Source organism: Moschus berezovskii, chromosome 6 (genome assembly GCF_049115385.1).
Source record: "Moschus berezovskii isolate FMDL1 chromosome 6, NW_MosBer_1.0, whole genome shotgun sequence".
NCBI classification, from domain to species: Eukaryota; Metazoa; Chordata; class Mammalia; order Artiodactyla; family Moschidae; genus Moschus; species Moschus berezovskii.
The window spans coordinates 63731074-63747124 of record NC_142465.1 but is presented as its reverse complement, the minus strand read 5'-3'; the positions used below and the strand labels follow the sequence as shown (position 1 = coordinate 63747124).

General features: G+C 38.1%; 2 protein-coding genes across 3 annotated transcripts; one reads left to right on the top strand and one right to left on the bottom strand.

Annotated features, from left to right (window-relative positions):
* The first annotated feature begins 2013 nt into the window (after positions 1 to 2013).
* Positions 2014 to 8867, top strand: LOC129536314 (olfactory receptor 6C1-like). Of its 2 annotated transcripts, none has more exons than XM_088836709.1 (2): positions 2014 to 2054; positions 7904 to 8867. In XM_088836709.1, the coding sequence occupies exons 1-2, from the start codon at positions 2035 to 2037 to the stop codon at positions 8865 to 8867; spliced, it is 984 nt and encodes a 327-aa protein (XP_088692835.1). In that variant the 5' UTR covers positions 2014 to 2034. The 2 variants fall into 2 exon arrangements, with proteins under 2 accessions (XP_088692835.1, XP_055251121.2); XM_055395146.2 differs by lacking the exon at positions 2014 to 2054 and adding an exon at positions 3740 to 3775 and having other exon boundaries at positions 7926 to 8867.
* A 5837-nt stretch (positions 8868 to 14704) lies between these two features.
* LOC129536281 (olfactory receptor 6C3-like) lies at positions 14705 to 15649 on the bottom strand. The gene has a single exon (XM_055395099.2). The coding sequence runs from the start codon at positions 15647 to 15649 to the stop codon at positions 14705 to 14707; it is 945 nt and encodes a 314-aa protein (XP_055251074.2).
* Between the last annotated feature and the right edge of the window lie 402 nt (positions 15650 to 16051).

Here is a 16051-nt window from a genome sequence, read left to right as displayed (position 1 = left end):
TTGCCACCTCTTCTTAATATCTTCTGCTTCTGTTAGGCCCATACCATTTCTGTCCTTTATTGTGCCCATCTTTGCATGAAATTTTCCTTTGGTATCTCTTATTTTCTTGAAGAGATTTCTAGTCTTCCAATTCTATTGTTTTCCTCAATTTATTGGATTTATCACTGAGGAAGGCTTTCTTATCTCTCCCTGCTATTCTTTGGAAAGCAGCATTCAAATGGGTATATCTTTCATCTCCTTTGCCTTTTGCTTCTCTTCTTTTCTCACCTATTTGTATGCCCCCTCAGACAACCATTTTCCTTTTTTGCATTTCTTTTTCTTGGAGATGATCTTGAAGAAGACCATCACTGCCTCCTGTAGAATGTCATGAACCTCTGTCCATAGTTCTTCAGGCATTCTGTCTATCAGATCTAATTCCTTGAATCTATTTGTAATTTCCACTGTATAATTGTAAGGAATTTGATTTAGTTCATAACTGAATGGTCTAGTGATATCCCCTACTTTCTTCAATTTAAGTCTGAATTTGGCAATAAGGAGTTCATGATCTGAGCCACAGTAAGCTCCTGGTATTGCTTTTGCTGACCGTGTAGAGCTTCCCCATCTTTGGCTGCAAAGAATATAATCAATCTGATTTTGGTGTTGACCATCTTGTAATGTCCATATGTAGATCTTCTCTTGTGTTGTTGAAAGAGGGTGTTTGCTATGACCATTGCGTTCTTTTGGCAAATCCCTTAAAAAAAAAAAAAAACTCTGTTGTCCTTTTCCTGTTTCATTTTGTACTCCAAGTCTAAACCCGCCTGTTAGTCCAGGTATCTCTTGACTTCCTACTTTTCTATTCCAATCCCCTGTGATGAAAAGGACATCTTTTTTGTGTATTAATTCTTGAAGGTCTTGTAGGTCTTCATTGAACTGTTCAACTTCAGCTTCTTCTGCTTTAGTAATTGGGGCATAGGCTTGGATTACTGTGATATTGAATGGCTACTTTGGAAAAGAACAGAGATCATTCTGTCGTTCTTGAGATTTGCACCCAAGTACTCCATTTTGGATTCCTTTGTTGACTATAAGGGCTACTCCATTTTTTCTAAGGGATTCTTTTCCACAATAGTAGATACAATGGTCATCTGAATTAAATTTGCCCATTCCAGTACATTTTAGTTCACTGATTCCTAAAATGATATTCACTCTTGCCATCTCCTGTTTGACAACTTCTAATCTACCTTGGTTCAAGGACCTAATATTCCAGGTTCCTATGCAATATTGTTCTTTACAACATCAGACTTTACTTCCATTACCAGTCACATCCACAACTGGGCGTTGTTTTTGCTTTGGCTCCATATCTTCATTCTCTCTCTGATGTTATTTCTCCGCTGCTCTCCAGTAGTGTATTGGGCACCTACTGAACCTGGTGAGTTCCTCTTTCAGTGGCTTAACTTTTTGCCTTTTCATACTGTTCTTGGGGTTCTCAAGGCAAGAGTACTGAAGTGGTTTGCCATTCCCTTCTCCAGTGGATGACATTTTTTCAGAATTCTCCAACGTGACCCGTCCATCTTGGGTGGCCCTTCTCGGCATGGTTCACAGTTTCTTTGAGTTAGAAAAGGCTGTGGTCCATGTGATCACTTTGATTAATCTTCTGTGATTGTGGTTATCATTCGGTCTGCCCTCTGACAGATAAGGGTAAGGATAATTCCTTGCAGGCAGAAGGAAATGGCAACCCACTCCAGTACTCTTGCCTGGAAAATCCCATGGACAGAGAAGCCTGGTAGACTATAGTCCATGGGATGGCAAAGAGTTGGACACGACTAGGCAACTTCACTTTCACTTTCATATTCCTTATTAAGTTAAAATTTATCTTCAAGTATATATATAGTTTTCAAGCTGAGACAATCAGGAGAGAAATAAAAACAGCTCTAAGTAATAATCTGAAAATAATCTTAATTCATTCTTCTTACACGTTTTTTTTTTTTTTTCTTCATGCAATTGTGATGAAGGTCTTCCATAGTATTTGATGTCATGGTAAACACAGTCAGGAGTGGAATGAATCATTCCAAAAAAAAATTAGAGTTGTTATAAAACCAAACTATTTCCAACATATCAAGTGAAGTGAAAGTCCCTCAGTCCTGTCCAACTCTTTGCGACCCCATGGACTATAGTCCACCAAGCTCCCCTCTCCATGGAATTCTCCAAGCAAAAATATTGGAGTGGATTGCCATTTCCTTCATCAGGGTTTCTTCTAGACCCAAGGATTGATCACAGGTCTCCCACATTGCAGGCAGGTTTTTACCATCTGAGCCACCAGGGTCTGTTCTCTTCTATGACAAAATAACTTAGTTTATAAACCTAACACCAAAAAAATGATTAGCAAGTGAGAGGGAAAGAGAGAAAATTGGGAAACTGCACAGTAAATCTGAAGCTAAGTTACCTTGAGGATATATGTATTCATAGCATTACTTATGATTTCCTAGAAATCTTAATGTTAAGAAGAGAAAATACAGGACATACAGAGAATGTTGGAAGCTAATTTATGTTTCCAATTATACTGTGGAATTTAGGGAGAGTCCCACCCACTTCTCACAATTTGCATAAAATAAGGAAAATAATCTGTTTTTAATAGATACATCAATACTGTTGCTTCTTTTAAATTGGAGAACTTGGGGAATGCTAGTGCTCTTTTGGCAAAGAAGTCATCCTTAAAATTTATTAAAGAATGCCAGAGGTGTCCTGAAAACCATTTCCATTATCTTGCTCAAAGCAATGTCAAGCTTTTGTCTTCTTTTTTTCTTTTTATTGGAGTATAGCTGTTTTTATGATATTATGTAATAAGTAGTATCAATTGTGCATGAACTAGATAAATAATGAAGCAGACTGTATGGCACAAAGAACTCTACGCAACAATACCATGTGGTTTTGTCAATGTCTCAGCGGATAAAGAATCTGCCTGCAATGCAGGAGACACATGAGACACAGATTCAATCACTGGGACAGGAAGATTGCCTGGAGGTGGAAATGGCAACCCACTCCTGTATGTCTTGCCTGAAAAAATTTCATGGACAGAGGAGCCTGGCAGGCTGCAGTCCAAAGGACCACAAAGGGTTGGAGGCAACTGAGATGAGCAATAGTGAGCAATGTCAGTAGTGTATATGGGCCAATCTCAATCATCCCCCCTTCCTCTAGCAAGCAAGAGTTTATTGAATAGGTTAATTTTCACTCTAAATGAACCACAAGCCTGATTCAACAATGAGATATCTAAGATATTAGAATTTCAAAAGAAAGGGACAGAAAGGAGTATGAAGCTTGTTATCCTAAATTCCAAGGGAATAGCAGGAAAAATGTGGAAAAGTCCTAAGGAAGGAAAGTCTCAAATGATGTCTTATAGACTTGGATATATTCTTCATTGCTTTACCAAAAACATCCCAGGAATGGCTGACGCTTCGCATTCCAGAAATGGCTTACTGATCTGAATCTTACACAGCTGTTAATTACAGACGATTGTTGTTAATTGAGAACAAGGACTTTTATATTTGCCTTAAAAACTATCTATCAAATACTTGAGTTGCCTTGAATTTGTCTACAGAAAATGAAAAGCCTGTTGTTTTTTTTAAGTGCTTTTAACATTGTTTTCCTCTGGTCCTTGAGGATTAGCAAAAGGATATGTTCATTTTCTCCTAAACATCACATGATTTCCCAGTAGAATTGGCCACCATTCATCTCAGTTGGAATTTTCCCTGAATTGACATTAGTTGTATTTTTCCTATACAGTAAAGTGAATGAAAAGAGGGCTCAGGCTTATAAAAGAGATAAACATTGAGAATTTTCACAATATTATGATACAACCTCAGTTCAGTTCAGTTCAGTCGCTCAGTCGTGTCCGACTCTTTGAGACCCCATAATCACAGCACACCAGGTCTCCCTGTCCATCACCAACTCCCGGAGTTCACTCAAACTCATGTCCATTGAGCCAGTGATGCCATCCAGCCATCTCATTCTCTGTCGTCCCCTTCTCCTCCTGCCCCCAACCCCTCCCAGCATCAGAGTCTTTTCCAGTGAGTCAACTCGTCGCATGAGGAGGCCAAAGTACTGGAGTTTCAGCTTTAGCATCAGTCCTTCCAATGAACACCCAGGATTGATCTCCTCTAGAATGGACTGGTTGGATCTCCTTGCAGTCCAAGGGACTCTCAAGAGTCTTCTCCAGCACCACAGTTCAAAAGCATCAATTAAAAAAAAAAAAAGCATCAATTCTTCGGTGATCAGCTTTCTTCACAGTCCAACTCTCACATCCATACATGACCACGGGAAAAACCATAGCCTTGACTAGACGGACCTTTGTTGGCAAAGTAATGTCTCTGCTTTTTAATATGCTATCTAGGTTGGTCATAACTTTCCTTCCAAGGAGTAAGCGTCTTTTAATTTCATGGCTGCAATCAGCATCCGCAGTGATTTTGGAGCCCAAAAATATAAAGTCTGACACTGTTTCCACTGTTTCCCCATCTATTTCCCATGAAGTGATGGGACCAGATGCCATGATCTTTGTTTTGTGAATGTTGAGCTTCAAGTCAACCTTTTCACTCTCCTCTCTCATTTTCATCAAGAGGCTTCTGAGTTCCTCTTCACTTTCTGTCATAAGGGTAGTGTCATCTGCATATCTGAGGTTGTTGATATTTCTCCCAGCAATCTTGATTCCAGCTTGTGCTTCTTCCAGCCCAGCGTTCCTCATGATGTACTCTGCATATAAATAAAATAAGCAGGGTGACAATATACAACCTTGATGTACTCCTTTTCCTATTTGGAACCAGTCTGTTGTTCCATGACCAGTTCTAACTGTTGCTTCCTGACCTGCATACAGGTTTCTCAAGAGGCAGGTCAGGTGGTCTGGGATTCCCATCTCTTTCAGAATGTTCCACAGTTTCTTGTGATCCACACAGTCAAAGGCTGAGGCATAGTCACTGAAGCAGAAATAGATGTTTTTCTGGAACTCTCTTGCTTTCTCCATGATCCATCGGATGTTGGCAATTTCATCTCTGGTGCCTCTGCCTTTTCTAAAACCTGCTTGAACATCTGGGAGTTCACGGTTCACATATTGTTGAAGCCTGGCTTGGAGAATTTTGAGCATGACTTTACTAGCGTGTGAGATGAGTGCAATTGTGCGGTAGTTTGAGCATTCTTTGGCATTGCCTTTCTTTCTTTGGAATTGAAATTAAGACTGAACTTTTCCAGTCCTGTGGCACTGATGAGTTTTCCAAATTTGCTGACACATTGAGTGCAGCACTTTCACAGCATCATCTTTCAGAATTTGAAATAGCTCCACTGGAATTCCATTACCTCCACTAGCTTTGTTCATAGTGATACTTTCTAAAGCCCACTTAACTTCACATTCCAAGATGTCTGGCTCGAGGTCAGTGAGCACACTATTGTGATTATCGTGGTCGTGAAGATCTTTTTTGTACAGTTCTTCTGTGAATTCTTGCCACCTCTTCTTAATATCTTCTGCTTCTGTTAGGTCCATACCATTTCTGTCCTTTATTGAGCCCATCTTTGCATGAAATGTTCCCTTGGAATCTCTAATTTTCTTGAAGAGATCTCTTGTTTTTCCTATTCTGTTGTTTTCCTCTATTTCTTTGCATTGATCGCTGAGGAAGGCTTTCTTATCTCTCCTTGTTATTCTTTGGAACTCTGCATTCAGATGCTTATATCTTTCCTTTTCTCCTTTTTTTTGGCTTCTCTTATTTTCACAGCTATTTGTAAGGCCTCCTCAGACAGCCATTTCAGTTTTTTGCATTTCTTTTCCATGGGGATGGTCTTGATCCCTGTCTCCTGTACAATGTCACGAACCTCCATCCAGAGTTCATCAGGCACTCTATCTATCAGATCTAGTCCCTTAAATCTATTTCTCACTTCCACTGTATAGTCATAAGGGATTTGATATAGATGCAACCTAGACAATGTAGGAATAAATCAGAGACATTGCTTAGCCGATAAAAGTCAATCTAGTCAAAGTTATGGTCTTTCCAGTAGTCACGGGTGGTAATAAGAGTTGGACCATAAAGAAAACTGAGCACTGAAGAATTAATGCTTTTGAACTGTGGTTTTGGAAACGACTCTTGAGAGTCCTTTGGACTGCAAGGAGATCAAATCCATCAATTGCAAAGGAAATCAGTTCTGAATATTAATTGGAAAGACTGATGCTAAACCTGAATCCCCAATACTTTGGACACCTAATACAAAGAACTGGCAAATTGGAAAAGACCCTGATGCTGGGAAAGATTGATGGCAGGAGGAGAAGGGGACAACAAAGGATGATACGGTCGGATGGTATCACCGACTTGATGGACATGGGTTTGGGTGGACTCTGGGTGTTGGTGATGGACAGGAAAGCCTGGAGTGCTGCAGTCCATGGGGCCTCAAAAAGTCAGACAAGACTGAGAGACGGAACTGAGTAATGATGCCATACATACTAAAAAGGACTTCCCTGGTGGCTCAAATGATAAAGAATCTGCCAGCAATGCAGGAGACCCTAGTTCGATCCCTTAGTCAGGAAAATCCCCTGGAGATGGGAATGGCTACCCACTCCAGTATTCTTGCCTGGAGAATTCTATGAATATAAGAGCCTGACCTATGGGATACAGTCCATAGGTTTGCAAAGAGCTGGACAACTGAGCAACTAAGCATGCACATACAACAAATCAATAAACCTATATCTTGAAATTAAATATTCTATCGCAGAAAGATCTCTCCTGATACTGGAGTGAAATTTACCATTCAATTTGAATTCACAGCGTGAGTGATATTGAAAAGAACTGGATCCGTTTATTGAGGGAACTCTTATTTTTGTTTTGTTTTTAAGTAAATGGATTGTTATTATTACTATTGCTAAACAGGAAGACAAAATAGAAGGCTTCTGCTGCTATTTAATAAATTATACCAATATACTGATAGAATAGAGCTTTAACTAAGTGAACCTGAATGTACAAAAAGGAAAATATAAAAATACAACATAGAATAGAAAGCAGAATGCAAACACACGTGTAGAAAATAATAACATTTATATGGGAGAAATTTTGAAGAAAAAATGTTCTCTGAAAGATATTGCTTTATGTTTGGTATTAGATATTCATATAATTTGGTCTCCTTAGCCCATGACACAGATCCAATCTATGAAAAATCCACTCTTTCTCCTCTGTACTCTGGACTCTACAGAAGTTCCCTAACTTTTTGTGACGAGGGATCAATTTAGTAGCTTCCAATTTTCCATGGACCTGGGTGGGGGGGAGTTACAGGATGGCTTAAGCTCATTATGTGTATTTTGCACTTTATTTCTATTATTATTGCATTCTTGTCATATCAGAGTCAGAGTGAGAACTTAGAAGTCTTTCATATTGTTGAAGATTTAACTCCAGTGACGTTCATTTGGGAGACAATCCCATTCGAGTTATCTTTTTCCTGACATTTTTGGATTTTCTATATTAACTAGCAAATACTAATACAAGAAATCAGGTAAAAGATTAGGAAATAACAGCATTTTACTGAGTTTGAAGAAAAGACAAGGAGCTTCCCAATAGGAAATAAATCATTTAGGGAAGGATTTAAGAGAGTCAACAAGTAGCATTTCTATTCCAGTATTTCAAACACTCAGAAAAGCCTAGGTTAAAAATCCTACACCTCTTATTTAGAGTACGTGATTTGGATAAAATTAAAAATATATTTTTTAACCTCATACCAATCAATAAAATAAGGATTTCAAAAGAAATATTCTATGATAAATACACACACTAGCATATGGTTTAAAAAAAAAAGTCTTGAAGATAAGTTCTCCCAAGTTAAATTAATATGGCATAGCCTTTCTAGAAATAAATTCCAGTTCTATGCATGGATACTTCCCTTTTATTTGAGCTTCTTTGTGTTTTACTCTGAAGGTTATTGAAAAGAAGAAGATAATGAGAAACTACACAGAAATAAGAGAGTTTATCCTCCTGGGACTGTCAGATGACCCACAAGTTCAGGTTGTGATCCTTGTCTTTCTGCTCATCACCTACATGCTCAGCATCACTGGGAACCTGACAATTATCATCCTGACCCTGCTGGATGCCCACCTCCAGACCCCCATGTATTTCTTCCTCAGGAGTTTCTCTGTACTAGAGGTGTCATTCACAACTGTCACTATACCGAAGTTCCTGGCCACCATCATTACAGGAGATAAAACCATCTCTTTTAATGATTGCATGGCTCAGTTATTTTTTTTCATTCTCTTGGGAGTCACTGAGTTTTACCTTCTGGCTGCCATGTCCTACGACCGCTACATTGCCATCTGCAAACCGCTACATTACATGACCATCATGAGTCATAGAGTCTGCACACTGCTTGTCTTGGCTTCTTGGCTGGCTTCATTCTTAATTATATTCCCATCACTCATGCTGGTCATACAGCTTGATTACTGTAAGTCCAATGCTATCGATCATTTCACTTGTGATTATTTCTCCTTATTACACCTTTCATGTTCAAACACAAAATTACTAGAGATGATGGGCTTTTCCTCTGCTGTGTTTACCCTAATGTTCACTTTGGCATTAATAATTCTGTCCTACACATATATCATCAGAACAATTTTGAGGATCCCTTCTACCATTCAGAGGACAAAGGCCTTTTCCACTTGTTCTTCCCACATGATTGTCATCTCCATCTCTTATGGCAGCTGCATTTTTATGTATATGAATCCATCAGCCAAGGACAGGGTCTCTTTGAGCAAGGGAGTGGCTGTGCTAAATACCTCAATAGCCCCCTCGATGAATCCCTTTATTTATACACTAAGGAATCTGCAAGTCAAGCGAGCCTTCATGGACATGGCCAGGAAAACTCTACTTTTCTCAAGGAAATGAAAAAATAAAAGTCCTGCTTTATAAATTAGAGGCATAAAAAAGAGCAATCAAATAAAAATCAGGGCTTTTCAAAAACTATTAATTTTCACATAATTTCCCTAGAAGTGTTTTTCCCTGCTCATACTTTTATTGCCAGCTTCTTACCAAAGATAGTATATACATTATTCCCATTCTAATTCCCATCATTCTCTCATGTATTTACCTTCCTTTGGGCTCATCATTCCACTCTGTAACCTTGGACTGACTTAATTTCCCTTTTTTAATGTTTTAATATTAAATGTTTTAACATTAGATGGAATGTTTTTTAATTCCATGTTTTCACAATATTTCTTAGAAAATTAAGGGCAGACAGAAATAGGCAGAGCAGCAGCACATGAGAGAGACCTGTGTTTTTAATTCACCAGGAAATATTCTCTCTAGAAATTTAGGAAATATTAAATTATTTTAAGCACTATTTTTTAAATTTTTTTTTAATTGGAGGATAATTGTTTAACAATGTTGTCTTGGTTTCTGCCATACATTAACACGACTCAGTCATAAGTATCCATATGTCTCCTCCTTCTTGACTTCACTCCCACCTCCTACTGCAGACCACCCCTCTACATTGTCACAGAGCCCTGGGTTAAGTTCCCTGTGTTATACATCAACCTCTCATTGGCTACCTAATTTACATATGTAATGTATAAGTTTCAATGATATTCTCTCAATTCTACCCAGCTTCTCCCAACACACACTGCCACTATGCTCACAGTCCGTTCTCTATGTCTGTGTCTCTATTGCTGCCCTGGAAATAGGTTCATCAGTACCATTTTTCTAGATTCCATATTGAACATCAACATTTTAGCATCAGCAGACTAAAATGGATAGGAATGGGTGAATTTAGCTCAGATGACCAATTTATGTACTACTGTGGACAAGAATCACTTCTTGGATGCTATCTCAAAAATGACAGAATGATCTCTGTTTGTTTCCGAGGCAAGCCATTCAATATCAGAGTAATTCAAGTCTATGCCCCGACCAGTAATGTTGAAAAAGCTGAAGGTGAACAGTTCTATAACTTCTAGAACTAACAACCAAAAAAGATGTTCTTTTCATCACAGGGGACAGGAATGGAAAAGTAGGAAATCACGAAATACCTGGAGTAACAGGAAAATTTGACCTCAGAGTAAAGAATGATGCAGGGCAAAGGCTAATAAAGTTTTGCAAAGAGAACACACTGGTCATAGCAAACACCCTATTCCAACAACACAAGAGAAGACTCTACACATCAACATAAGCAGATGGTCAATACTGAAATCATTTGATTATATTCTATGCAGCCAAAAATGGAGAAGTTCTATACAGTCAGAAAAAAAAAAAAAAAAAGACCAGGAGCTGACTGTGGCTCAGATCATGAACTCCATATTGCCAAATTCAGACTTAAATTGAAGAGAGTAGGGAAAATCACTAGACCATTCATATATGACATAAATCAAATCCCTTGCAATTATACAGTGGAAGTGACAAACAGATTCAAGGAATTAGGTCTGATAGACAGAGTGTCTGAAGAACTATGGACAGAGGTTCATGACATTATACAGGAGGCAGTGATCAAGACCATCTCCAAGAAAAAGAAATGCAAAAAGGCAAAATGGTTGTCTGAGGTGGCTTTACAAATAGCTGAGAAAAGTAGAGAAGCAAAATGCAAAGGAAAAAGTAAAGATATACCTATTTGAATGCAGAGTTCCAAAGAATAGTAAAGAGCGATAAGAAAGCCTCCCTCAGTGATCAATGCAAAGAAGTAGAGGAAAACATTAGAGTGGGAAAGACTAGTAATCTCTTCAAGAAAATTAGAGATACCAAGGGAACATTTCTTGCAAAGATGGGAACAATTAAGTACAGAAATTGTATGGATCTAACAGGAGCAGAAGATATTAAGAAGAGGTGGCAAGAATACACAAAAGAACTGTACAAAAAAGATCTTCAAGACCCAGATAATCACGATGGTGTGATCACTCACCTAGAGCCAGAATCCTGGAATGCAAAGTCAAGTGGGCCTTAGGAAGCATCACTATGAACAAAACTAGTGGAGGTAATGGAATTCCAGTTGAGCTCCTTCAAATCCCAAAAGATGATGCTGTGAAAATGCTCCACTCGATATGCCAGCAAATTTGGAAAACTCAGCAGTGGCCACAGGACTGGAAATGTTCAGTTTTCATTCCAATCCCAAAGAAAGACAATGCCAAAGAATGCTCAAACTACCACACAATTGCACACATCTCACACACTAGCAAAGTAATGTTCAAAATTCTCCTAGCCAAGCTTCAACAGTACATGAACCATGAACTTCAAGATGTTCAAGGTGGATTTAGAGAAGGCAGAGGAACCAGAGATCAAATTGCCAACATCTGTTGGATCATTGAAAAAGCAAGAGAGTCCCAGAAAAGCATCTACTTCTGCTTTATTGACTATGCCAAAACATTTGACTGTGTAGATCACAGGAAACTGTGGAAAATTCTTCAAGAGATGGGAATACCAGACCACTTGACCTGCCTCTTGAGAAATGTGTGTACAGGTCAGGAAGCAACAGTTAGAACCAGACATGGAACAGCAGACTGGTCCCAAATAGGGAAAGGAGTAAGTCAAGGGTGTATATTGTCACTCTGCTTATTTAACTTATATGCAGAGTACATCATGAGAAACGCTGGGCTGGATGAAGCACAAGCTGGAATCAAGATTGCCAGGAGATACATCAATAACCTCAGTTACGCAGATGACACTACCCTTATGGCAGAAAGCGAAGAAGAACTAACAAGCTTCTTGATGAAAGTGAAAGAGGAGAGTGAAATAGTTGGCTTAAAACTCAATATACAGAAAACTAAGCTCATGGCATCCAGTCCCATTCAGTTCAGTTCAGTTCAGTCGCTCAGTCGTGTCTGACTCTCTGCGACCCCATGAATCACAGCACACCAGGCCTCCCTGTCCATCACCAACTCCCGGAGTTCACCCAAACTCATGTCCACAGAGTCGGTGATGACATCCAGCCATCTCATTCTCTGTCATCCCCTTCTCCTCCCACCCCCAACCTTTCTCAGCATCAGAGTCTTTTCCAGTGAGTCAACTCGTCGCATGAGGTGGCCAAAGTATTGCAGTTTCAGCTTTAGCATCAGTCCTTCCAGTGAACACCCAGGATTGATCTCCTTTAGAATGGACTGGTTGGATCTCCTTGCATTACTTCATGTCAAATAGGTGGGGAAACAATGGAAACGGTAATGGATTTTATTTTGGGGGGCTCCAAAATCACTGCAAATGGTCACCACAACCATTAAATTAAAAGATGCTTACTCCTTGGAAGAAAAGTTATGAACAAACTACACAGCATATTAAAAAGCAGAGACATTACTTTGCCGACAAAGGTCCATTTAGTCAAGGCTATGGTTTTTCCAGTAGCCATGTATGGGTGTGAGAGTTGGAGTATAAAGAAAGCTGAGTGCCATTAAATTGATGCCTTTAAAACGTGGTATTGGAGAAAACTCTTGAGAGTCCCTTGTACTGCAAGGAGATCCAACCAGTCCATCCTAAAGGAGATCAATCTTGAATATTCATTGGAAGGATTGATACTGAAGCTGAAACTGCAATACTTTGGCCATCTGATATGAAGCACTGACTCATATGAAAACACCCTGATTCTGGGAAAGATTGAAGGCAGGAGGAGAAGCAGACTGAGAATGGGATGGTTGGATGGCATCACCGACTCAATGTCCATTGATTTGGTGATGGGCAAGGAGGCCTGGCGTGGTGCAGTCCATTGGGTCCCAAAGTGTTAGACATGACTGTTTGAACTGAACTGATATGTATGCATTAATATACAACATTTCTTGTTCTTTTTATGAGTTACTTCACTCTGTATAACAGGCTCTAGATCCATGTACCTCACTACAACTGACTTGAATTTGTTCCTTTATGTGGATGCTTGGTTTATGAACCAGTTTATAACCCTGTGTATGGTTGTGCTTGTGTGCTCAGTAGGTTCCAACTCTTTGTGACCCTATGACAACCTTCTCTGTGCATGTGCTTGACACAACTTCTTTAGCCATTCATCTGTCAATGGACATCAAGGTTGCTTCCATGTCCTGGCTATTGTGAATTTTTCTGCAATGAACATTAGGGTACATGTGCCTTTTAAAACTGTGATTTTGATACATTGATTCTTCCAATCCAAGAATTGGTATATCTCTCAATGTGTTTATGTCATCTTTGATTTCTTTATCAATGTCTTATTGTTTCATGTATACAGCTGTTTTGTGCATTAATTCCTAGATATTTTGTTCTTTTTGTTGCCTTGGTGAATGTGGTTGATTCCTTAATTTCTCTTTTGGATTTTTGTTGCTAGTGTATAGGAATTCAAGGGATTTCTGTGTATTTATTTTGTATCTTGCAACCTTACTAAACTCACTGATTAACTCTAGTCTTTTTCTGATAGTATTTTTAGGGTTTTCTTTGTATAATATCATGCTGTCTCCAATGAAAGTTTTACTTCTTCTTTTCCAATATGGATCCCTTTTCTTTCCTATCTTTCTCAATTGCCAATTAAATTTAATTCCAGTTTTTATCTTTTCATGGCTGTGAAATAAGAACAATCATATAAAACATTTCCAAATTAAAAACAAGGTAAAAATTTCTTCAAGAGAAAAACAATTACAGTTACCTCAGAAAGTTGTTTAAGAAAAACTATGATGAACCTAGATAGTGTATTAAAAAGCAGAGACATCACTTTGTAAACAAAGATCCATATACTGAAAGCTGTTTTTTTCCAGTAGTTATGTATGAGTGTGAGAGTTGGACCATAAAGAAGTTTGAGCACCCAAGAATTGATGCTTTTAGACTGTGCTGCTAGAGAAGAGTCTGGAGTGTCCTTTGGACTGCAAGATCAAACCAGTCAATCCTACAGGAAATCAACTCTGAATATTCATTGGAAGGACTGATGCTGAAGTTGAAGCTCCCAAACTTTGGCCACCTGATTTAAAGAGCAAACTCAGTGGAAAAGACCATCCTGCTGGGAAAAATTGAGGGCAGGAGGAGAAGGCGGTAACAGAGGATGTGATGGTTGGATGGCATCACCAGATCATGGACATGAGTTTGAGCAAACTCAGGAAGATAGTGAAGGACAGGGAAGCCTGGTGTGCTGCAGTCCATGGGAATACAGAGTTAGACATGAATGAGTGACTGAACAATGACATAAAGTTGTTGGAAAGATTCAATGAGACAATACAAAGAGAATAATTAGAATAAGTCTGGAATATAGTAATTGCTGACAAAATTTAATCTCAACTCTCCTCTTTTCTTTCTCCTCATTATAATAAAAGTATTATTAATAGTAAAAAGAGTTCAAAATACTTAAATTTCTAATCTTTAAAAAAATTTGAATAGATATTTGTATTGTATTTCCAGCACTCTAGTGATTGTCATTGCTTGATTTCCTGAAAATTTCAAATAGAATATAATTTCCTAATAATGTCATTTCTATTACCTGGTAAAGTGAAAATTTCAGAAATCCACATCAACCCTCACACTCTTTTCATCAAACTAAATGGCCTGTGCATCTTCAAAAATAAAGTTTCTACTCAAAATTGTAACATTTACCTGTGTTTTTTACTTCATTCAAGTATATTTGAATAAAAAATTAAAGAATATTCTGAAACAATAGTCAGCTTTAACCAGTTTATCGGGTTGAGTGTGGGGAAAATTTGAATATGGAAATAAATGAAAAGGAATCATACAACTGTACTGAAAGAGTTTTTGACAGATTATGAGTAATAGAAAGTATTAACAAGAACTTTAGTCTTCTAATGATATAATCACTTGCATTTACTGGAGAAAAAGATAACCTTTTGGATGGTATCCTTGAAGGCTTGTTTCACTTGCTGGTTCCTCAGTGAATATATAAATGGATTCATCATAGGAGGAACAGAAGTATTCATAATAGCAACTCCTTTGTTCAAGGATGCCTTTTCCTTTGCTGATGGGTTGGCATACATGAATATACAGCTTCCATAAGAGACGGAAATGACAATCATGTGAGAGGAGCATGTAGAAAATGCCTTTTTTCTCTGACTGGCAGAAGGCAGTCTCAGAATTGTCTTGATGATGAACATGTAGGATAGAATTATTAATGCCAAAGTAAAAAGAAGAATCACTATTGCAGAGTAAAAACCAATCACTTCAAGGAGCCACGTGTCTGAGCAAGATAGTTGCAAGAGGGGGAAATAGTCACAAGCAAAGTGATCAATGATATTAGAACCACAGTAATCTAACTGGAGAAAAAGAATAACAGGTGGGAAGATGTTTAAGAACCCTGCCAGCCAAGCACAACAGACAAGCAGTACACAGACTCTGTTGTTCATGATGGTTGTGTAATGCAGGGGCTTGCAGATAGCTACATAGCGATCATAGGACATGGCAGTTAGAAGATAAAATTCAGTGATACCCAAGAAGATGAAGAAAAACAACTGAGCTGTACAATCATTGTATGAAATCGTTTTGTCCCTGGTGATAATTGTGCCCAGAAATCTAGGAATACCGACAGTTGTAAAGGAAATTTCTAATATAGAGAAGTTCCTGAGGAAAAAATACATAGGTGTCTGTAGATGAGAGTCCACCAAGGTGAGAATGATGATGGTCAAATTTCCAGTGACACTTAATATATATGTGATGATTAAAAAGAGAAAAATCACAATCTGAAGCTCTGGATCATCTGATAGCCCCAGAAGAATGAATTCCGTGGGTCTTGTGTGGTTTTTCATTTCTGGTCCTTTCCCCCTATTCAAACAGAAAATGGATGTGTTTCCTATAAGAAATAAAAGATCAAAATACATTTGAGGATAGAATACAAAGCTTTTAAAGGATCCTTCATGATGATAATGAATGAAATTTAAAAACATGTTCACCTACAGAACTCTCTCCAATTTCCATTCAACTTTTCATTCTGGTAAAGAATATCTGAAGTTCAAAATCATTATTTCTTCTTCAAAAATACATTATCATAGACCATGGATAAAATAAACTCTTATGATAATACTTAAATAGGGCTATTTTTTAAATAACAATTTTTAATTGGTTCAAGGTATTCTTTAAAATATTTAGCTTCCTTTGTAAAAAAGTACAAAAATATATTAATTGCTTCTCCTTTCCTCAGTATTATAAAA